Below are 24,872 nucleotides of genomic sequence, written 5' to 3'. Positions count from 1 at the left end.
GTCCCAGGATTGAGTCCCCTGTCAGGCTCCCTGCATGGAGCCTGCTTCTCCCTCTGCCTGTGTCTCTGCCTCTCTCTCTCTCTGTCTGTGTCTTTCATGAATAAATAAATAAATCTTTTAAAAATAAATAAATAAAATGCTTATATATTGTGCTGTACAGCAATCCCACCAGTCGTTATCTCCTTTGATGCTAAGGACCCAGTGAAGTCCTTCTTCTAGTTATGGGAGATGCCACTTTGCAGTTTAATATTGCATTTAAAATGCAAATATTTTAAATCGGGAGCATCCGTTTTAAAACAGGTTTAGCTGCAGTCGGAAGGCAAAGCATCACTAGGAACCGGACTAGGGCTGGACGTGGGGAGAGTAAAGGCAGCCTGCTTTGGGTGGACCTGGGAGGCCCCTTTGTCCCTGTCCCCCACCCTGCAAACAACTGTTGCAACTTTGGCCGCATTTGCCAAAGGGGGGTGGGAGGTGGGAAGAGTCTTGTGAAGCGCAGCTTCCGAACGTGCGAGGGAGCTGGCCCGGCCGCAGGCTGTCGGTGCAGATCCACGCCCCGCAGGTGAGGCGCGGCAGCCGTGGCCGCGAGGGGGGGGGAACCCGGGGAACCAGGGCAGGGGGCGGGGCTCCCAGGGGCGGGGCTCCCAGGGGGCGTGGCCTCCGCGGAGAAGCCCCGCCCCGCTCGCCGCTGATTGGCGGCGACTGCCGGCCGCGAGGTGGGTGTGTCCGGGCGGCGGGTGCGCGCGCGCTCGCCCGCGTCGCCGGACCGGAAGGGGGCGGGGCCGCGGCGGCGCGCGCTCCCGGGACCGCGGGGCGCAGGCGGCAGGAGCGCAGGGAGTGCAGGGAGCGCAGGGGCGCGGGGAGCCGGTCCGCGGCCGAGCGGGGTCCCGGTGTGCGTGCGCGGCGGGCGGGCGGGCGGCGCGGGCCACGGGCGCCATGAACACGGTGCTGTCGCGGGCGAACTCGCTGTTCGCCTTCTCGCTGAGCGTGATGGCGGCGCTCACGTTCGGCTGCTTCATCACCACCGCCTTCAAGGACCGGAGCGTCCCGGTGCGGCTGCACGTCTCGCGGATCATGCTGTGAGCGCGGCGGGCCGGGGGGGCGGGGGGGCGGGGGGGAGCCGGGCCGCGGGGGCAGCCGGGAGCGCGGGGGAGCGGGGCCGGGGCCGGGGCTCGGCGCGGGGGCGGCCCTCGGCGCGGCTCCCCGCTGCCCCCGCCCGCCGCCCGCCGCGAGTTCCCGGGCTTGCTCTTAAATTTTAATTCTGAGTAAGTCGGGCCGGTGCCTCCGCTTCCTTCCTGTTCCTCACTTCCCCCGCCCGCGCGCGGCCAATGAGGGAGCAACACAACAGCCGAGCCGCCGCCGCCGCCGCCGCCGCCCTTCCTCCCCCCGGGCCCGCCTCCCTCCGGCGCGCCGGCCCCGGGCCACCTCCCGCCCTCCCGCGCCCGCCGCCCGCCGGGTCCACGTCCCGCCCCCCCTCCCGCCGGGTCCGCCGCCCTCCGCCCGCCCCTCCGGGGCTCGGGGCCGCCCTCCCTCCGTCCGTCCGTCGGTCCCCCCGCGGTCCCGTCCTTCCCGGGGGGGGGGGGCGCCTGCCTTCCGCGGCTCAGGTTGGGGACCGGGGGGAGCCGGGAGCGGGAGCCTGGGGGGCCTCGCACTGTCCCCGCCGCCGCCGCGCACCTGCCGAAACGCCGGAGACGGGGTCTCAGAAGGACGCGGCCCTGCTGTGGATGCCCCGGCCTTTCGCCCCATAGGTGCCCTCTGGCACTTTATTCTTCCATATGTGCCGCCCCCCCCCCCCTCACATCCTCACGTCCCCACTGTCCATCCTCACCTCCCCACACCCTCACGTCCCCACTGTCCATCCTCACGTCCCCACACCCTCATGTCCCCACATCCTCACTGTCCATCCTCACGTCCCCACTGTCCATCCTCACATCCCCACTGTCCATCCTCACGTCCCCACACCCTCACGTCCCCACATCCTCACTGTCCATCCTCACGTCCCCACTGTCCATCCTCACCTCCCCACACCCTCACGTCCCCACATCCTCACTGTCCATCCTCACGTCCCCACTGTCCATCCTCACCTCCCCACACCCTCACGTCCCCACATCCTCACTGTCCATCCTCACGTCCCCACTGTCCATCCTCACATCCCCACTGTCCATCCTCACGTCCCCACTGTCCATCCTCACCTCCCCACACCCTCACGTCCCCACATCCTCACTGTCCATCCTCACGTCCCCACTGTCCATCCTCACATCCCCACTGTCCATCCTCACGTCCCCACACCCTCACGTCCCCACATCCTCACTGTCCATCCTCACGTCCCCACTGTCCATCCTCACATCCCCACTGTCCATCCTCACCTCCCCACACCCTCACGTCCCCACATCCTCACTGTCCATCCTCACGTCCCCACTGTCCATCCTCACATCCCCACTGTCCATCCTCACGTCCCCACACCCTCACGTCCCCACATCCTCACTGTCCATCCTCACGTCCCCACTGTCCATCCTCACCTCCCCACTGTCCATCCTCACGTCCCCACACCCTCACGTCCCCACATCCTCACTGTCCATCCTCACGTCCCCACTGTCCATCCTCACATCCCCACTGTCCATCCTCACCTCCCCACACCCTCACGTCCCCACATCCTCACTGTCCATCCTCACGTCCCCACTGTCCATCCTCACATCCCCACTGTCCATCCTCACGTCCCCACTGTCCATCCTCACCTCCCCACACCCTCACGTCCCCACATCCTCACTGTCCATCCTCACGTCCCCACTGTCCATCCTCACGTCCCCACTGTCCATCCTCACATCCCCACTGTCCATCCTCACCTCCCCACTGTCCATCCTCACCTCCCCACACCCTCACGTCCCCACATCCTCACTGTCCATCCTCACGTCCCCACTGTCCATCCTCACGTCCTCACTGTCCATCCTCACCTCCCCACACCCTCACGTCCCCACATCCTCACTGTCCATCCTCACGTCCTCACTGTCCATCCTCACCTCCCCACACCCTCATGTCCCCACATCCTCACTGTCCATCCTCACGTCCCCACTGTCCATCCTCACCTCCCCACACCCTCACATCCCCACATCCCCACTGTCCATCCTCACGTCCTCACTGTCCATCCTCACCTCCCCACACCCTCACGTCCCCACATCCTTGCTGTCCATCTTGCACCGAGTTCCCGCTCGCGCTTCCACCTTAGTTGCCTTCATTTCACTTCTTTGCTGGACAGTCAGGCCGGTCCTCTGACACCGAGTCTCCCCCCTCCCTCCCCCCTTTATTCCCTCTGTTGCTGCTTGTTAGGTGGTAGTGTTTTTTTTTTTTTTTTTTAAGACTTAAATAGACTCAGGAACTGTTAGCTGTTGTTAACCTAGAGCAAGTTTCTTATCGCCCTGGGCCTGAATTTCCTTTTGTCTGAAATACAAATAACACCTGGGGCACATAGGCTTGTGGTGGCGATTATTTGGATAATGATGAAAAATACATTGCTGGGCCTGACCTGACACAGTGAGGACTCCAGAAACAGCCGTGGTCATCATCTGCTCGGACCACCCTCCCCACAGCCAGTGTTCACCCCCCCCCCCCCACGTACTTGCTAGGGATTCTCTTTTGAGGTAGGTGCATATAGCCAAAGGCCTAATTTTATATCGGATTACAAATTTTATCCTCTTAATAAATTTTCCGGATTTCTACTTGTTTCTTCGTGGGATTCCCGTTACACCTGTGTATCAACCTGTGTATCCACCTAGATCCTGTCTTGAAGGAATCCTGTGAATTGTGTGTGCTGCTATGGTTGAGGGTCCTAAAGCTTTTATCTCTATTTTTAGAAAAAATGTAGAAGACTTCACTGGACCTAGAGAAAGAAGCGATCTGGGATTCATCACGTTTGACATAACGGCTGATATCCTTTAAGGAAATATTTTATTGCTTTCTCTGTAGTCCTATAATGATAATACACATTGCTGGGTGATTTGGGGCCAAGCCAATGAGTCCCACTATCTCCTGAATCAGCCCAACTTTAGAAGTTTCCGTACCTGCGTTTCCATTAGTCTTAATACTTCCTCCTTCACACCTTGAGAAAATTTACCTATGGATTCTCCAGTTCTTATTTTGCAAACTGACTTTAACTTTTTCACAGAAACGTTAAATAGATTGAAATCTCTGAGAGAGTTCTTCCTGAATCTATATTTCAGAAAGAAAAAATAAAATATGGTCATTTGGATTTTAGAAAGAATGTTACTGGTGCTCAGCCTACCGAGATGAAGTATTTCATGTAGAGTCCCAAGAAATATATCCATATTTTATGATAACAGAGAGAAACATATGCTAAAAAAGTGAATTGGCATCTGTTAAGGTTTAGAAGATCACTCGTTATCAGAATGATTATTGTTAAACCGTATTAGCTTTTCCCCATTATGGTTTTTTAATAAGTACTTTTCATAATAGAGAAATCTTACATTTGAAAGCGTTGCACTTTAAATTGGGGATGTTTTAGTATTTTCTCTTAATCTCAAATTTTCACCTTTTGATATAACTGTCCATTTGGCCAGTTTAATCTTCTTTTAGGGTCTTAGATTAATATCTCCACAGCGTTGTTCCACTTCCAGTCTGATCACATCCACCTTTTTAAGATTAAAATTGAATTAAAATTGGCCATGAGGATTGCAGTGTCCGAACTTTTGTAAAAGGACTGTCAGAACAGTTGAAGCAGATAAGGAACCCGGGGAATTTACCTGATAAGGCTCTTTGCTGCCATGGAATTACTTTAACTTGATTTTTTAGAAATAAGGTATTGGGTTTAGAAGTAGACTAGAAATTAGTTCTCTAGGCAGTTTTTTAGGACATAGAATATACTGCCAGAAGAGTCCTATGGGAAACTTGGTATGTCTGCTTTTAAGTCTGCATGTCGTTTTAAAACCATCTACTCTAAAAGGGAGTTTGGATCTCTTATGAAGGTAGTAACTTTATCTGGTGGATTTTAGTGAAATTTCCTGACATCTCAACTACTGTGTTCATATATTCTCAATCTCATCATTTGTAGTTTAGTCAGATTTTCTTAATGCTGCTGCTGAAACTTGAAATTGTGCCTGTTTTTAGAAAGAACTATCCTAGACTTCTCAATTCTACAACAGTAATTCTTAGCAGATACACATATCTAAAAGAAAATAATGAACATGTTGCTATCAGTACATATAAATGGATGTAATAAAATGATGTAGCTATTTACGTGTAATACTTAATACACTTATGTGTAATACTTAATAAAATAAAATAAGAAAATAAAATAAAAATACTTAATAAAATATAAATAAAATGCTAATTCTGTTTCTCAGTGACACTGGTCTTATAAATTAATCCTTGAGAGCTTTTTATTTTCTTCCCTCTCTGGTAAGCTGATGAAGTCAAATTGACGTTCAGTGGCATATTCTTACCAAAGCACTTCGTGGACTGAGACATTTTGATTTTTACTGGCATGTGTCCAAAAGCAACCTGAACAATTTATTATACTTGGTTTAATTACGTGAGCTAGTTCATGTTTGCTTATCAGGAAATTTAAATTGTGATGATTGGTTCTATTCTAGAACTTCCATGGAATTGAATGTGTTTGAAAGATTAAATCCTTTTAGACTTAGTCGATGTTACAGAAAGCTAAATATTGTGTTGTTCTGTTATTTTCTTATTTACCAAACTGTCTCAGCTAATAATGCTTAGAGGCACAGGGGATGATGCTCATGATCTCACTGATATATGTGCACATACACACACACACACACACACACATAAACATATATAAACTTAAACATATATATGTTTTTGATTTTGAAATGAGCTGGACTTTATAGTATATCTTCTGATATTCTTATTAAATTAGTGTTCAGACTTTCTGGGCCACCTCGCTTTTTTTTTTTTTTTTTTTTTCCTATTTTAGTATTAGTATTGCTGTGGATAATTAAGAATAAGATTGGTTTAAAAGTTGTATGCTGCTTTATGATTTATATATTCCTTAATTTGTTTACATCTAGAGAATATATTTGATTGGAATGTTAAGCAGTTGTTTCTTTATTTATCAGCAGAATATTCAACAAAAAATAATGTAAGTATATACAGATGTATTTTAATAGATATTTAAAACCTCATTGTTTATGAAAGAACATGAATAGTATATATTTAAAATGTCTGACCTGAGTAGTTTGGTAAAAATCACAAACCTCCAGAGGGGTGACTACCAAGAAAATATCTCCTTTGGTAGTCTCTGTCTTATTTCTGTTTCTGCAGCTAGTCCTGTGGTCCCTAGAATGGGGTGCATGCAGGGCAGTCCATAGATGTATAAGGAAAACCACTCAGAGCTAAGAAGAGTTGCCACATTTTAAGTTCATTAGCTTTTTTTTCTTGATGTTAAGATGGAGCGGCAGCTTCCAAGCTCCTTACATGCTGTACTGGACACAGAGCTATGTATTTCTCCCTTTAAAATAAAAGGGAAAGAAGTTAAACCTTACTAGTAGTTGTGATAGGGACTGACATTGGCACTCACACCTGGTCCCATAGTCAGGTGGTCACATGTCCCCTACAACATGCAGATGCTCTGGAGAAGAGGAGGAGTTCTGCAGGCCGGAAGGTTGACCGTGCTACATGCACAGTTCATTCACGTTCAGAATTTTGTAGTTGTGCAGTATAATCCAGTTAAGGGGGTTTATATTACCTGGTTTTAAATAAACTATTCCTCACAAAACGGAACAGAGGCTTATAAAGATTCCTGCCAAGAAATTACACACTGAAAATCATGCAAATGGTTTAACCACACGTGAGCAACAGGAAAGCAACAGAGCGGATGTGTTTGTTCCTCTTTGAAGCTGTGCACCGCATTAATGGATTAGAAAAAGAGAGAGCCTAGAAAGATCCAATCAAAGGCTGGCTGAGAAAATTCAACATTGGTCAAGGATACTATTTGAAATGCAAGGGGCACCTGGGTGGCTCAGTGGCTGAGCATCTGCCTTTGCCCAGGCCTTGATCCTGGGGGTCCTGGGATCCAGTCCTGCATCAGGCTCCCCGTAGGGAGTCTGCCTATGTCCCTGCCTCTCTCTGTATCTCGAATAAATAAAATCTTTAAAAATAGGAAAAAGAAATGCAAATTTGCATTCCCTGCCAGTGATATGTCATCTAATGAAAATACTAAAGTGTACTGTGCACGTAATGTGTAAGTAAAATGTATATTTTGGGCGGGGGAGTTTGTGCTCAAGATAATTTGTGGTTAAAAATCTTTGGAGACCATTTCCAATGATAAATTAGAAAGGATATTGTTGAAATATGAGTGTACTAGGAAATGGGGAGCTGGTATTGCTACACAGGTGTAGGACTCTTTAAGCTACAGTCATCTTTCCACAGCTTTGGAGAAAAGATGGCATGATATTTGAGTCAACAAAATCTGTGACCTGTGTTTACAACTCTCATTACCCATGAATATATGTAATCAAAAACTGTAAGAATTACAAATTTTTGAATCATGTCAATTATTTTAAAATCTGTCTAAATACTTTTATTTTTCTTTAGATATGAGCTGTTTTGATAGTCTTGCTAAGCCACATATCTACAGTTAGCACCTCTGTTGAGAAAATATTTTGCTTTGCTTTGGTGTTGTATGGGATTCACCAATTTTGGTACTTAAAAGTAGTCTTTTTTTTTTTTTTAAGATGTTATTTATTTATTCATGAGAGACACACACACAGAGGCAGAGACACAGGCAGAAGAAGAAGCAGGCTTCATGCAGGGAGCCCAACGTGGGTCTCCAGGATCATGCCTTGGGCCGAAGGCAAGCGCTAAACCGCTGAGCCACCCAAGGGATCCCCAAAAAGTAGTCTTTTTTAAATCGCAAACTAGAGTTTATCAGAAGTTTTGTAATTAAAAGCTACTAAGCTATTAGATTAAAACACTACTAAAGTTATTTATTTGTGATTGAAATTTATTGGTATGGTTTGATTTAGAGCTTTTGTTGCCGATGAGAGTGAGGGTTGAGCTATTTCTATAGAATCTTGCTAAAACAGAAATCCCCTGAAAGTGTTAAGTGAATGATTGTGATAAATGAATTAAAATATGAAGGTGAAATCTATGGAATCAAAATGTGCTTCTGTGTTGTTTTTACCTAAGTCACCCTCCTGTTTGTTATTGGCACAGTCTGGAGGTAATTTGTAGTTAGATATATGTCTACTTCTGTATTTTATTTGAACTGTATTCACTTTCAAGGGATGAAAAATTAATCAACTTTATCTTTTGTGATTGGTTCAATTAGTTAACTGGGTTTTAGTACTTCATTTTACCTTTATTTTGAGCATGCCTTTTGTGCCAAATATTTGGTTAGGCATTGGATTATTGGGTTAAGTTTTGATCTCTGCCCTTGAGAATCAACAAAATGTTAAAAGGAGCAGATGGAAAAAGCTATTTGGATGGTAAGAGTAATGACTGTATATGTACATATCATTCTACAAGTCTCAAAATATCCAGATTAATGTGTCACCTTGGCAACAGGCATACCTAAATTATATTCATATATTCATAATTCTGGTTTAGCTTGGTGTGACTAGTAAGTTAATACAACTTGGAAGTTGACAAATCATTGCTTTGGTGAATGAATAAATGTACATAAAAAATCATTTCACTTTGGCATATCTTTGATTATGTTCTTTAGTTTTGATGTTTCTGTTTAATGTTAGAAAGAAGCTTTATGGTGAAGATTTGAACCCTCTTAGAAATAATCTAGTGAATGTAGTCACCACATGCTGAGCAGTTGGCCTCAAAGGCTAATAATCATGGGCAATAGCTTATATAAGAACAGATTTTTGGGATTAATAGTGGTCACAAATGCATTTTTCCTTCATTTTATGTCCCTAATTTTCCAAACAGAACTTGTTTTTTATATGTCAAAATAGTGGCTTAAAAGAATTGACTTCTAGAATGTTCCATAATAAAACAATGATGTACCTATGATTAATGTAAAGGAAAAAGGTTTAGAAGGTTTCATTTCTGTAGTGATTCCTTGATAATTTAAAGACCTTGGAACTACGTAAGTATTCTGACCTAATCTGGTGGCAGAGACCTGTATTAACAGCGAGATGGGACAGGAATAGTTGTCTCAGTTTCCCTGACTCTGTGCAGAGCCTACAGTGAGTTGGAGTATCAGAAATTTTGTAGGGAAAAGTGATTTAGGAGAATGCTCTCTTTCCTTCTAGGAATTCTAATCCCTTCTGTTTCTCCCAGGGCCTCAGTCTGGAGCACACAGGGGTCTAAGACCTTGGAGTAAGCATGGAGGGCCCTAAGTAGTGCAGTTGCTTTAACAAAAGCAAGGATTTCCTTTAGGGAAATAATTTTTTGTCCTAGAAAAGTTCAACTTCTTGTATCTATCCACTTTGTTGTTGTATGCGTTAGGATTTTAGCAGTTCCCTCAAAAGTTGTATTCATTAGTGTAAGTTAAACTATTTGCCTAGCACTGCTTTTAATTTGAAGTGACAAAGATGCAATTCCTGATGAGTTATCTAATTAATTTTCATTTTAATGTAGGCCCTGAACCAAGTTGTCCTTTGGGACAAGATTGTTCTGCGAGGTGATAATCCAAAGCTGCTGTTGAAAGACATGAAAACAAAATATTTTTTCTTTGACGATGGAAATGGCCTCAAGTGAGCAATTCTTTGTCATCCTTTACATGTAATTAAATGTGCAGGGGAGAGAATGATGTAATATTTTTTGTTTTAAAGAAAATGATCAGAGGGTAAAAAGGATATTGAGAGAGAAGATGTACAGATCTGAACTGGAAGATTGGGTAGAAATACACTTTTATAGAAACAGGTCTAAGATGAGCAGTCATTTCTCTTGCAGTAAGTGAAATGGCCCAGTCACACTAAGAAGGGCCCATGGCTGCTTCCACTCTGCCGTACGCAGGGGACATGGGCCTGCCCACCTGGAGTAGGACTGCAGTTGGCAAAGGGGCTCTTCTGGAATGTGAGGCGAAGTTGTCATAGAGCCATTAAGGAAATAGCGTGTCTGTCTAAGGAGTTGACACCGAGGGTTCCAGCTGTGCTTAACTTCTCTGAACCCCCGTTTCCCTTCATGCCCAGCAAAGGAATTAGAATGAGATTTTAGGTCATTTTGTAGCTCTTAAGCTTTGTGAGTAAACATTGGAAAGGAATTGAGGGGAGAGCCGTTGGAACCAAACTTGTGGTTTCGCAGGTGAAAAATGGTGGCCATGAGAGATAGTGATTTGTTCATAGTCTAGGTAATGATAGAATTAGATTTCAAATCATTGCCTTCTGATGAGTAGCTCAGATCTCTTCATATATTCTCTGTGTTTTACTCATTTAAGCTTTTTGGCCGATAACTCTAGGCACTGCAACTCGTGAGTTTAGATAGGTCATCATGGGGTGCCTGCAGAGATCATGCTGGTTTTCCAGCGTTGTTCCTGGGTTTTAGAAGGTTTGGGAGGACTGGTTTTAGAGTATTTGAACCCCAGTGCTTGAGGTAAAATGTTTTTAAGCAATTAAAAATGTTTCCGCCGAAATCTAATAAAAATGTTTATTATATCTTTTTATAGGGGAAACAGGAACGTCACTTTAACTCTATCTTGGAATGTTGTACCAAATGCTGGAATTCTACCTCTTGTGACAGGATCAGGTCACGTATCTGTCCCATTTCCAGATACATATGAAATAACGAAGAGTTATTAAATTATTCTGAATTTGAAACAACATATTTTTATACTTAATGAATCATATCTTGTTTTTCTCTTTCCTTGCATCTTCATTTGTTTTGTTTTGTTTTGTTTGGTATAAGAACTAATTATCAAAAGGCATATTTGAAGGGAAAGGCTAATGTGCTACGTAAACTTGATTTTACAAACAGAACACACACAGAAGGGTCACCAGAGGGGAGTATTATAAAAATAAGACAACTACATAATAAAGCTTTGTAAAAAAAAAAATATGAGGTATTCCCTGTATGTCCATGATTCTTTATGGAATATAAAGTGAGCATGAAGAGTAGTTAGAACTTTTAGGTGCCTGTGGAGTTCTAAGAGCCGTATTTTATGCCTTGCATTCATGCAAGTTCACATCAGATGTGATTCAGAAGTGGACATTCTCTTTCAGGGTTTGTCTCATTATGGGAAAAATATAAATGAAGACACCTGGTTTATAAAATAGCCAAAAGTGATGGAATTTTATTCCATTTGTCTTAGGAATGCCCCATAATGCTTGTTTTTCTTACAGGGGACTAGCAACTTTCTCCACTTAAAGACTAAATACCTCTTTATATGCTGTAAATCATTCTAACTCATTTTAAAGTCTCGTAAGTCAACCAAATATGTGTGTCTCAGTGCTTTCTCTAAAAATGTTCCTTTGTATTATATCTTTGTGTGAATTTTTAGCATTGCCATTGAAAGTTGAAAATGTTTGCATGGTTTACCTTCTGAGTTAAATTTGTTCTCGTGAGCATGCCTAGTGCCACTGAGTGGTAATTATTTAAAATTTTCTGTAGGTCCACATTTTAATAATTACTGGGGTAATAATAGTATTTGTCGGTGCGCTTTTCCACCTACAAGCACTCTCCTATATTTTACTGTGTGTTATCCTCGATAATATAGTGAGGTAAGTAGCACAAATGTTAGCTCTTGGCAGATGAAGAAACTGAAACCCGGAAGTTTATTGAATTGCTTTGAGATTGCATAGCTAGCAAGGAAGGGAGTTAAAACTTGACTCAGATTAATTCTCTAAGCCTGTCCTTTCTCCTGTAGCTCAGATTACAGACTAATCAAAATTCACTTAGAGTTTTCATAATTTTTTTTTTTATGTTACCCTGGACACCCTCAAGCTGCCAAAAACTTATGTAGAGATAATATTTCATTTGCTGCATAAATTTTACATGTTAAAAGTAGAAGAACCCAAATATATACAGAAATGACTTAGAGATTAAATGCAGAATAATACACGGTTGAATATATGCTCATATTTAAAATGATTTTTTTCTACAGTAAGCAAATAACCCTCAAGGAAACAAATACAGATCAATTACCCTTAAAAGCAAGACCAAACACTGTAGTTAAACTATCAGCAGTAACCAAAAAGGGCTAATGTTTTCTAAGAGTAGGTTTAAGCTAACAGTTGTTGTATTTACCTCATAGGAAATGCATCACCATTTTATTACGTTGGTTTTAACGGCTTTTGTGTGTGAGAGCATGTGTTCCTGTCAAAGGTCAGAGCTGTCCTATCATGAATACTGGACTGGGTGTGGCTCCCAGCACTTTCATTAAACTGTTCAGGGTCTCAGTTTCTTTATCTATAAAGAGTTGGACTCATTGACTTAAACCACACGAGTCTATAAGTGGTGTCTCTTTGTGAGAGAGATTGAACAGATGAGCCCCTTAGTGGCCTGAAGACAAGAAGATGACCGAAAGACCAACATAACTGTTCATGCCGACTTGACTTAGTTCCTGTTAGATTTTATACCCAGAAAACTTAACCTTGTACAGTTTGTACAAATATTCCACATGGAAACTTAGTCTCTGTAGATGTCAAAGCTGCAAAATGGGGTATGTTCACTCAGGAGGGCGAGCCCAGTAGACCTGCAGGCCTTGTCAGGTTCAGGTACTGGCATAGGAGCGCCTTATACCTCTGTGTGGTGAGTGGGTCTCTCAGTTTGCGAGTGGTGAGTGTTGAAATTTACTTGAGTTATAGTTTATTTGACCAGCCCACCTGCTCTTTTTTTGGAGTTTGGTGAGGAAGAGGAGCAGAAAGGCCCAACCAGCACAACGGTTAAATAGTTTTTTGTTTTTACTCAACTACGGGAAACTGCTCAGGACATGAATGCTCCAACAGAGGAAGAAGAAACCTCTGTCTCAGGAACTCCTCTGTGGGTGCGCGCAGCTTTGTTGGTTGACCATGATTCCACCATCTGTGAAAACAGATGGCCTTGTGTCCAGTTTGATGAGCGTAGCATCTACCTTAGTGTCAGTGTTTTCAAGAAGTCTCACAAAGTCTCCATATAGACCCCAGGCTTGAGACTTAAACCTAAGTATTACTAGAAATGCCTGAGCCCAGAGGATACCGGGGAAGGGGGAACAATTGCAGAATGCTTATCTAAAATACTTAGGGTGAGAAGTGAACTAATTGTAAATGTGCTCACATACTCCTTTTCTGTAGCAGGTTAACCTTAGTGGACAAGCAGTTCTGTCCTGTTTATTTTCCCCCGATTGATGAGATTCGGTTTCTTTGTGCTTAAAGGAAAATAATAGAAAACTTGAGAAAGTTCTTAAGGGTGTAAAGGAAGGTGGGTTATTTCAAATTTCCTTTTTTGGAGTTGTTTTACCGTCCTTGGGTGGGTCTGGCCAGCCTGGTAATAGCGCTGAGGTGGGCTGTATGGTTACAATGGACATTTTTTTTCACTATTCTACGTAAAGCTTAGTGTGACCTAAAGCTTTGGATCTCTGAGGTGTTGGTTATTGGAGGTGCTATTTTATAATACTTTGAATCTGACATGAAATGAGTGTAGAGAGAAAAACCATAAGCTGTGAACTTTGACCGTACACAACACCTGCTCCTTTCAGAAGCTTTTCCTCTTAGAGAGCCTGTGTACATCATGTGTGACTGCCAGCAGTTTAAAGAGATGTTTCAAAAAGTTGTTGCACCTTTTGATGCAATTTGGGAAATTGTTTACTTCACAAATAACAGATTGATAAAAAAAAAAATTCATGAAAATACTGGAGACATGTTTGAGGATTTTCTTAATTGCAATAAACAGCATTTTTTCTAAAGAAAATGAATTTTGTTTACGAGTAAAAGGATGCATTTTAAAAGACTTTTTGGATTTACGCTTTTTATGTGAAGCTGCTGAACTAAAAGAAAATGGATGAAATTAAGTCTAGTAAACTTTTTTCTTTCCTTTTCTTTTTTCCTTTCTGTGGGTGGGATGGGGGAAGGTTATTTACACCTAAACTATCTCCTCCGGTGTATGCTTCTATACTAGACTGTAAGCTCTTTGAGGGCAGGCTTGTCGGATCTTTGTATCTTCCCCAGCGCCTAGCATAGTGCCTTGCACGCAATAGGCGCCTAATAAATACCGATGACGAATGAAGTCCTTGTCTGTATAATGCGGCCTGACCACACGGGTTGCTCTGCAGTTTTAACACTCTTCTTCCTTTGTGAGCACTGCCCTTTTCGCTGTTGAGCTCCTGGTGATGGTCTATCCGACTTCTCTCCCCCATAGCCCACTGGGGTTGCTCCATCCTGGCAGGTGCTGCCCCTCTCCTGTTCCTGGGAAAACACAGTCCCAGCTTTTGGTTATGAGTAGAGCCACAGGATCGTGCCTGGAGAAGAAGATGGACATCTCAAGTGTTCACCTTAACACAAGAACTCCACAATGTAGACTTGACTTAAAAACCTCAAGGAGCATGGTTCACTCATGAAGAAACGGGTGAGGACACAGCCACGTCCACCTAAGAGTCCCGGGTGCCCAGCCTCTGCGGGTGTGGGCCCCAGCCGGCTGCACTATGTCCACAGACTCCTGGGAGTTCCACTTTTCAGCCCAACTCAAGACAGCCAAGACAGTAGAAATGCTCCCTCAAGGGTAGAAAATCAGCTGAGTTTAGAGGGTACAGTTTTTTTATTTGACCTGAGTGTGTGTAATCTGGGATGACACAGGAGGTCAGCTGGATTTTGTCTTTGTTTCCTCCAACTCTGGGCAACTCTGTCTGAACTTTAATCTTTAGACGTTTGCCCCTGTGCTCTTTTATCTTCCTATTCCCCAGATGATAGTTAAAGCAGGAATTAGGGGCTCAGCAAACTTGCCTGGTTTCATGAGTTACCCAAAGAAAATTGACCACTTGCGTGGGTGCACCCTGGTGTACCTGAAGAACCCCCAGGCGTGAAGTCACCGGGCCCTTCTTTCCCATGAGAGCAAAGAGGCATCTCCCCCTTGGAATATGTGTATTGGATACGCATCCCACTGCTGTGTCTGCTGAGTAGAGTTGGAAACAGGGTCTGGGAGGAGTAATAAAGGACCTGAGACGAAGCCTCTGCTCGTTCTGAAGGCCCCCACTCCGTGCCCTCCTCCCCTAGGAGGCCTGGAAGTGCTGTAACCTACCTGGGAAAGGACGGGAGTGCAAAGCACCCGAGAGAAGCTGATGGCAGTGAGTCCAGAGGAGGATCCTACAATGTCCTGAGGGATCCGAAGCAAGGTCATGTGCTCAGGGGAGACGCCCCCAAGTTATGCGGGTTTGAGAAGTTTTAGGGCTTGTACCATTGCTGCAGCTTCTGCCACTATTTATAAGACTCCCCTAACTGTTGGGGCGCCGGGGTGGCTCAGTCGGTTGAGCGTCTGCCTTGGGCTCAGGTCATGATCCCAGGGCCCTGAAATGGAGCCCTGCCTCCGGCTCCCTGCTCGGGGAAGTCTGCTTCTCCCTCTCCCTCTGCCCCTTGCCCCTCCCTCTGTACGCTGGCTCTCTTGCTCTCCTTCAAATACATACATAAATAACATCTTTAAAAAAATGACTCCCTCACTGTTGCACTACTCCATATGCAGAGACAAGCAGGGACTATGATGCTGAGTGGGAAGCCTGCTCACCTATTAAAAGGTCACGAATGCTATTCTGTTGGAAGAGGCTGATGACTACGTGATCGTTGCTCCCAGCTCAGCGTCAAGAACTCTATATTCAGGTAACACCAGCTGTTGTAATAGAGAAACATCCAAATTTGAGTAGCTCAACGAAAATAAGAGTTCATTTCTTGCACCTGCGAGGAGCCAGGTGGTGGTCCTGCAGCTTTCCGTGTGGTGTGACTGGAGGACCCAGGTGCGTCTCATCCCAGGACTGCCATTCCCGGGCGCACAGCCCTTCTACCTGGCTGGTCAGGGTTGGGAAAAGTGGAGAAAACTTAACCTGCTTAGTTAGCTTGGCCCAGAGGTGACACATAACCACCAAGTCCTAGATCCTGAGGTGAGAACTAATTGCAGAACCACGCGTAGTGGGAAAGAGTTCTCGTGGGGGGGGGGGGGGGGGGGAGTCACTTATCAGAAACAACTGTGAGGGGCACCTGGGTGGCTCAGTGGTTGAGGGTCTGCCTTTGGCTCAGGGTGTGATCCTGGGGTCCCAGGATCGAGTCCCGCATCTGGCTCCCTGCTTCTCCCTCTGCCTGTGTCTCTGCCTCTCTCTCTCTGTGTCTTTCATTAATAAATAAAAAAATAAATATTAAATAAAACAAAAAAGCAACTCTGAGCTGGGCAAGGAGCATAAATCTTGCAGAGCTAGTTTTCCATCACATTTTGCTTCCGCTCCCCAGCGTGGCCTGACTCATGCCCTGCTTGATTCCACACTGGGAAGAACCCATTCATTCTTTTGAACATTTTATATATATATTTTTGCCTATCTTGCCATGTGTCTAAGCATTCAGGATTTTCTGAAGGTGAGCATATTAGGTTTTAAGCGTTAGGATTCAAAACACCTTACCAGGCCTTAGAGTTACTTGACAAATCTAATCTATGGAGTATTCAGAGCAATTTTTACTTTTTAAGTTTCAGTGAAGGAGTGCCCTGTTCACATGGATTTCCTTTTCTCCCCCTGGTTGCTGCTGTTTGTATCACTTGATGTCCTTTGAATACGTAAAAGGTCTCCCAGTTAACGCTGCTCCAAGCTCTTGCCCACCTGGGATCCAGTGTTGTCCATGCCATTTGGACCTGGAAGAGACATCTGGGAGTCAGGTGGTTTTAACGAGTTGAGAGCCTCGAAGCTGCTGGGACGCCGTAGCTTCCCTATAAGGAGCACAAGCAGAGTTTGCTTCACTGGAAGCGCATCACAGGAGAACGCGCACACAACTCGGCCCCCTCGACTGCCTTGCTGGTCCTCCAACTCCCCAAGCAGCTTCCTGTTGCACGGTCACATTCTCCTTTATTCCTCTGCCTGGATTATTTCCTCTGTTACTCTCCAGTTCCTAGATCTTTCTGATACACAATCCCATCGGCGCCCCTGACTACCCTCTTGAACATTATACTCTTATTATTCGTTGCCCTTTTACTTGGCAGCATCATTACTGATCGCTCTCGTCGCCCCGAGATGGGTGAATACACACTTATATACAAGTGTCTGTATACGACAGATGGGGGGGGGGGTTCTGTTTGTTTTGTTTTATCCATATCTCCACATAATGGGACTTCAATAACATGTTTATTGGATGAATTCATGTAAAGCCAGAAAATGAGTCTGATGGGTAACTTCGTTACTTGCTTACACAGGTATCTCCTAGTAGTGTTGCTCGATGATAATGCTTAATATTAAATAACGGAAGATAGGAAAGGGGTCGGGAGTAACCTACATTTGAAATGATTGGGCAGAGGACAAATTCTTAGAAGTTTGTAAAATCTTTTGCCTGTCTTACATTTCCAGTTGGAGAAAAGGATCACAGAAAAGTGCACAAGATATTTGTATATAGTTCAATGAATAATCACACAGCATGCGCCTCTGTAACCACTACCCCAAGCTGCCCTCCCCTACCTCTTCTGGATCACAACTCTCTCTGCTGCCTTCATTTTTGTGTCCTTTTCTCGCTTTCCTTGAAAATTTTCCCACTTGTGTTGCATCATATGAGCAGCAGCATTATGAGCAGTTCCGCTGTCAGCAACAGCAAGAGCTCAGTGGCTAACAAAGCCAAACCTGTATTTCTCGTATTGATGAGGGTTTGTGGTTTGGCCTAGGATATACTCCTCATGTGCCTTCTTTCCAGAATCCAAGTTAAAAAGAACACTTCCTTTTGAAACAGCCAAGAGCAGAACAGGAAGAAATGCTCAATGCCTCTTGGAGCCTCCGATTGAATGTGACAAGCATCGCGTCTACTCATTTAATTGGCTCAAGCGTGGCACATGGCAAAGCCTTTGACCCAAACTCAAAAGGGCAAAATGTCAATTCAAAAAGGAAATAGTGCAAGTCTCCTGTACTTTGTGATCCTCTTATGGGGAAGGGGTAGGGAGTTCTTGGGAGTAATGACATAATTTATCGCACATCCCTAAGCAATATTGTTTAGTTTTGCTTGATTATGAACATAAGTGAATCTTACCAAAGAAAGTTTTTTGTCTTGCTGCTTTGGCTCGGCAGTAAATCTGAGAGATTCATGAGTGTTTTTGTGGGAAGCTATAGTTTATGCATTTTCGTTGTGTAGTGATAATTATAATACAGTAATACATGACAATCCATAGTCTGTAGAATTTCTTTATGTGTTCTGTTGATGGACGGTTTACTGTGAGTATTCTTACACAGGTGGCCTAGTGGGTATGACTGTGTTTTTCCAGGAGAGAGATCTCCAAAGATTTTTGCTTGCATAACATGTAAAAGATTTTTTTGGGGGAAAAAACAAAAATGGTGAATATTATTAGACAACTAGAATTTCTCATCTTGTTAAAATAATCTAAAGGATGTAATTTTGACATAAATATTAACATTTTTAAGTATAAGCTTTCGCATTACTTTAAGGAATGTATCTAAATGTGTCAAGTATAGGAATAGAAAGACCCTAATGATTGATAGTCATAACCGTTTGTTATCTAATGAACAAATCCTTCCTTAATATTAAAAATGGGTGTTGGAGGGGAATGGGTGACGGGCACTGAGGTGGACACTTGACGGGATGAGCACTGGGTGTTTTTCTGTATGTTGGTAAATTGAACACCAATAAAAATTAATTTAAAAAAAATGTTATCATTCTTTTTTTCTTCTTAAAATCATATTTACATTCCTTTTCCCCAGTAAAATGTATCCTACTGGGTATTAGTACAGATACCTATTTTCAAGTTTTTTACTGGTAACTCTACCACACTTCTATGCAGTCAAATATGTGCATAAAATTTTTCTGGAAAACTCATCTTCTGCGGGGCTGAGTTACCAGCTTTTTTAAAATTATTTTTTTTAAGATTTTATTTATTTAATCATGAGAGACAGAAAGAGGCAGAGACACAGGCAGAGGGAGATTTAGTCTCCCTGCAGGGAGCCCGATGTGGGACTGGATCCCAGGACCCCGGGATCATGCCCTGAGTCCAAGGCAGATAGATGCTCAACCACTGAGCCACCCAGGCGTCCCAAGGGTTACCAGCTTTGAAGTCAGAGATATCTGGGTGTGGATTCTGGTTCTGACACCTTCTAGGTATGTGAACTTGAGTAAGTTACAGCCACTTTTTTTTTTTTTTAAGATTTCATTTATTTATTCATGAAAGACAGAGAGGCAGAGACAGGCAGAGAGAGAAGCAGGCTCCTCCCCATCAGGGAGCCTGATGTGGGACTCGATCCCTGAACTGGGATAACACCCTGAGCCAAAGGCATACACTCACCTGCCGAGCCACCCATGTGTCCCTACAGTCACTTTCATTATGGACTGGCCTGCCCCCACATCATGTCTGATGTTGACTGAGTTGTATGTACTGGCATTAGTATGCGTGTTTTGCACATATTCAACTCCCTGCTAAATGAGCTCATAACAACTCTAAGAGGGAGATGCTATCATCCTTCGCATTGTAAGGAGAAGGAAATGAGATAGATGAGCAACTTGCCCGAGATCATGAGGGTGTTTAGTGATAAAGCCAATACTCAAACCCTGCATCTGCACCAGAGCTCAAATGCTCCTTCATACAGGCTGTGCTGTGTCCTCAGAAACACGGGAATGATCATAGCTTTCTTTCAGAATTGCTGTGAGGAATAAACCTGTGGGGAAAGGACCTTCTAGCATTCTTGGCATATAGCAGGTTTTCATTATTTCTATGAAATGTCAGGCATGTGGATGAGTTAAGGGAACAGAGCTGAATACTTAGAGGCTTTAAAGTGTCTCAGCAAAGAGACTTTTTTTTTTCTCTTACATATAATTATAGAACAAGTTAGGTAGTTATTTCACTAAATGCAAATCGGTGAGTCTGCACCCATGTTTTTCTAGTAAAAAATGGAAAAAGACCACTTTCTTAGCTCAATCAACTTATTAATGACCATGAAAAGTATGGAAAAACTTGCCCTCACTTTAACCACCTGAAATAAAAAGAACTAGGGAAAAAAAAGAAAAAAAGATCAAGACATAAAACTTTGGCTGGAAGTGGGTGTGCAAGACAAAATGCACCAGTCAGTGAAGGAGATTTTCTTCTGGCCCTTGCGATTGTGAGAACATTTATTTCTGCAGAAAAATGTCTCGAGGAAAAGGAAGAAGGCTAGGAGATTTAGAGGTAAGCAAGGAAGTCATTAGGAAGCTGGAAGCCTTTAGTTCTTGGAATGTGTGGGGAGGTGATCCCTTGAAGTTGCTGCTTCTCAGAACTTCAAAGGTAGTGAGATTTCTTTATTTTTACTTCTTTCTCTTCCTCTTTTTATTTTTATTTTATTTTTTTTATTTTGAGATAGAGAGTGCGAGTGGCAGGGAGAGAGAATCTTAAGCCGACTGTGCTGAGCGCAGAGCCCAATGCAGGGCTTGGTCTTACCACCGTGGGGTCATGACCTGAGCCAACACCAAGAGTCGACTGCTTACCCTACGGAGCCACCCAGGAGCCCCGGTAGTGAGATTTCTTAACCACTGCTTCCTTCTGGGAGCACAGGACTCAGAAAGTCCCACACTGTCCTTGGTATTAGGATTGCAGAGGAAACTCAGAGTCCTCCAACACCAGGGGTTGTCATCCAGGAGGTGCCGTGGTCACCCTAACACATCAGAAACCTCATCAGGAAACTAAGAGATGAGGAGCCTGAAGCACATCTATGTCACGTGACTTATGACTTACAACCCAAAATCGATAGTTCACAAACCACCAGCTCTTCACACTTGATTGTATCACATCAATAAATTCAATCAAACCAATTTTCCATCAAGTTCTAAATATTTATTTGCACAACCTTATTATTTCCACCACCCATTTGTCTACTTAAAACCCTCCATAATCTTTCTGACGGTGAAACAAAGCTACAACTGCTACAGGTTGTAAAAGCTTCCCGGTGCTCATCCTTAGCAATTAGCAAATCAGTGGTGGGGCACCGGGGTGGCTCGGTTGGTTAAGTCACCAACTCTTGATTTCAGCTCAGTCATGACCTCAGGGTCATGAGATCGAGCTCCCCTTGAGCTCTGCATGGGGTGTGGAGCCTGCTTAAAATTCTCTGTTTCTCTCTCTCTCACCACCCCCCTTCTCCCTCTCTAAAAAAAGAAAAAGAAAAAGAATCAGTAGACTATCCTCATCCAGGAGGATTTTTGTCGCCCGCCCAGCAACCTTGATTCTGAAGCAGAGGCTCCAACTTCTCCTGCAGCATCAGAATGTCAGTGGCGGCCCAGCGCTGTCATAACCTTGACATCCTGACCCTGACGTCATAACACTGATGTCATGGTGCTGACATCACTTCCCTCCATCGCCTCAGGTAGGTGTTTTATCTCACAAGGGGGATGAGGACAGTAAAATAAGACGTTGCAGTGGGAGAGAGAGAGAGGGTGAGAGAGAGAGGGTGAGAGAGAGCGAGAGTGTGCACACATTCACATTTATTATGGTGTAGTTATAATTGTTGTATTATTAGTGATCCTTGTTAGGCTCTTACGGTGCCTAGGAGATAAATCACACTTCTTCACTCCTATGTATCAGGAAAACTAGTATATTCAGGGTTCGGTGCTAGCACAAGAAGTCCCACGTATGCACCCTCGCCCAGTTTTGCCTCAGGGTAACACCTTATGGGGCTGTCAGCAGAAGAAATGCAGGCCCTACAAGCTTGACAAAGTCTCATAGGAGAAAGAGACCAATGCATCCAGTGCATTGCTGTTTCACCGAACTGTTCAGTGAGATGGCACCCGAGAAGAATTTTCTAGATAAATGAAATATTTTTTATTCACTGTAACCTCTAAAGGCACTGCACAGGGAAGTAATTTTCACTGATAGAGTCTTCCAAGTTTCTTATTTATTTATTTATTTATTTATTTAATATTTATTTATTTATTTATTTATTTAGGATTTCATCTATTTGGTGCCTAGAAAGTGAGAACAAGCAGGGGGGAGAGGGTATAGTTTTCCAAGTTTCTTAATTTTTTTAAAAAGATTTTATTCATTTATTTGGTACAGAGAGTGTGAGAACAAGCAGGGAGGAGAGGGTTTAGTTTTCCAAGGTTTTTTTTTTTTTTTTTCTAAGATGCTATTCATTCATTTGGTGCGGAGCGCGAGCACAGGCGGGAGGAGAGGGAGCGCAGAGCCCAGGCGGGAGGAGAGGGAGCGCAGACTCCCAGCCCAGCGGGGAGCCGACGGGGCGGGAGCCCAGGAGCCCGGGATCACCACCCAGCGGGAGGCGCAGCGCAGTCGCCCCAGCACCCGAGTCTCAGGATCCTGGAAGGGCCTTTACAGGCCGTCTCTCGGGGCCCTGGGGCGCTGTGCTCCGCGCAGACCCCACCCCCTGGCGCCCCGGTTCACCTAAGCCTAGGACGCTCCTGGGCCAGCGCGGCCCCTTGCAGATTCCTGGAGCTCCGGCGCCCCCTGGCGACGCGCTCGGGGACCGCAAGGAGCGGCCGCAGGCTCCCAGCTTCCAACCGAGGCGGTGAAGTCACCCCGAGAAGGCGCACCTGTCAGTTCACGGTCTTACCTCGCTTAGAAATTGCTAAAATCTGGGGTGGCTCAGCGGTTTAGCGCCTGCCATTGGCTCAGGTCATGACCCCGGGTCCTGGGATGGAGCCCCACGTCGGGCTCCCGGCAGGGAGCCTGCTTCTCCCTCTGCCTGTGTCTCTGCCCCCCTTTCTCTCTCTGTCTCTCATGAATAAATAAAGAAATAAAATCTTAAAAAAAAAAGAAATTGCTAAAATCTTTCCAGAGTGTTGAGGTAAGAGGATGTCTAAGCTCATGAACTGAGAGGAGCCTCAAGAACCAGTGTCTTGGAAAAACAAGGCACGTCTGTCCTGAGAGGTACTTGCAGAGTTAAATCTGTCTTATTACATGGGTGTCACTGCTGCCAGTAAATGCCCCCCCTTTCCTGAAAGGAGGCGGGTGCCCGGTGGCCCAGTCGGGTAAGGTCGACTCTGGGTTTCAGCTCAGGTCACGGTCTCAGGTGGTGGGATTGAGCTCCCCATCCGGGTCTGCACTGACCGTGGAGCCTGATGAAGGTTCCTTCTCTCCCCCTGCCCCTCCCCGGCCCTAAGAAAACCAAGGACAAAAATAAGAGGTCATTGAAAATTCGATGAAAAGCAAACCCACTAATGGTATGAAGTTCTGGGCAATCTGAACGACCCTGTGGCCCTACAGTAGAGAGCGTGCAAGCATTTCGCCTTCATCCTTTTCAGGTTCTTACGTTTTAGAGATAATCTCGTTTAAATAGCATAAAGACAGGTTTTATTTATTTTATTTTCTTTTAAAGATTTTATTTATTTATTCATGCAAGACACGAGAGAGAGAGAGAGAGAGAGAGAAAGAAGCAGGCTCTATGCAGGGAGCCCGACGTGGGACTCGATCCCAGAACTCCAAGATCATGCCCTGGGCTGAAGGCAGGAGCTCAACCACTAAGCTACCCAGGCATCCCTAAAGACAGGTTTTAATAATCCAGTCTCAACATCTGCATCTTTTCATTCATGGTTAAAGGAATGCCAATTTATTTGGACTTATTCTCTCTTCTTTGTATGTGGCATATGATCTCTGCTTATTTTCTACTGTTATCTTCCCCCCCCTTTTTTTAAGATTTTATTTATTTATTCATGAGACATACAGAGAGAGAGAGAGAGAGAGGCAGAGACACAGGCAGAGGGAGAAGCAGGCTCCATGTCAGGAGCCTGACGTGGGACTTGATCCCGGGTCTCCAGGATCACGTCCTGGGCTGCAGGCAGACAGTCAACCACTGAGCCACCCGGGCTGCCCTCGTTTTATTTTCAAATGATTGAGCCCTTTAGTTGTATTTGATTTTTAGTTCAAACATTTAGTGTACCACACCCGGTGCTCATTTTATTTAATTTTTAATTCATTGATTTTTAAAAAGTCATGGAAACCGTGAAATGTTACCATGCGCATGTAACAAATTCTTCATGATACTTATATTAACACTGAGGCATGTAAAGTCTAAAGAAATGTGAGCTTGGTGAGCACTGGGAGGTTTGTGTCCATCCATTGCTGCATTCCCGGCCTCTGGAAGAGCTGGCAGGTGTGCGCGGGCCCATGAACACTAGCCACATTCACCTGCTTGGGGCCTACATGCAACCGCTGTCCATCCTAATTCTTTTGAATTTAATAACATAAATGTGATATCACTCTGACGTCATCACTACAAACAGCTTTGTTTGGATTTACTGATATAGTTACCAATTTCTCCACTGACCATCACTTCTTGCCTTTTCCATCATTCTGAAGTCGGTCTGTTCAACGTTCTTTTTGATAAAGGGCTGATGTTGGCAACGCTCGCTCTTAGTTTTTATTTATCAAAAAATACGTTGTTTTTTTCTGTGTGGTTGAAAAGTGCTGCAGGGTGATTGGTTCCAGGCTGACTGTTATTTTCTCCCAACACGGTAAAGATTATTTTCCATAGGCTGAATTTTTACGTTGGAATCCCAGCCCCCAGGGGATGGTGTTCGGTGGGACCTGCAGGTGAGTAGGTCACAAGGCCAGAGTCCTGTGAATGAGATGGGTGCCCCCATGACCCCGCCGCCATGTGAGGTTGCTACCTGCAAGGGGGCCCCGATCTCAGACTTCCAGCCTCCAGAACTCTGAGAAATAAATCCTCTTTATTTGTAAGATATCCAGTCTGTGGTGTTTTCTGGAAGTGACCCTAACACCCTAAGCTAAGTATTTCTCTACCCTCTGCCTTGTCTTTTAGCTTCTGAGACTATATCTGCTGGTCTAATCATTTTATCTTTTTTAAAAGATATTTATTCATT

At 44.6% G+C, this 24,872-nt stretch overlaps 1 protein-coding gene across 1 annotated transcript; it reads left to right on the top strand.

The window, feature by feature from the left end:
- The first annotated feature begins 777 nt into the window (after window positions 1-777).
- On the top strand, window positions 778-14,127 carry SPCS3 (signal peptidase complex subunit 3). The gene is made up of 5 exons (XM_072763889.1): window positions 778-1,076; window positions 3,846-3,919; window positions 6,036-6,112; window positions 9,568-9,683; window positions 10,595-14,127. Exons 1-5 carry the CDS (start codon window positions 934-936, stop codon window positions 10,725-10,727), a joined length of 543 nt encoding a protein of 180 aa, XP_072619990.1. The 5' UTR covers window positions 778-933; the 3' UTR covers window positions 10,728-14,127.
- Window positions 14,128-24,872: the final 10,745 nt, after the last annotated feature.

This window comes from Vulpes vulpes, chromosome 7 (genome assembly GCF_048418805.1).
Source record: "Vulpes vulpes isolate BD-2025 chromosome 7, VulVul3, whole genome shotgun sequence".
NCBI classification, from domain to species: Eukaryota; Metazoa; Chordata; class Mammalia; order Carnivora; family Canidae; genus Vulpes; species Vulpes vulpes.
The sequence above is the reverse complement of the archived record's forward strand: the minus strand, read 5'-3'. Positions and strand labels throughout refer to the sequence as shown.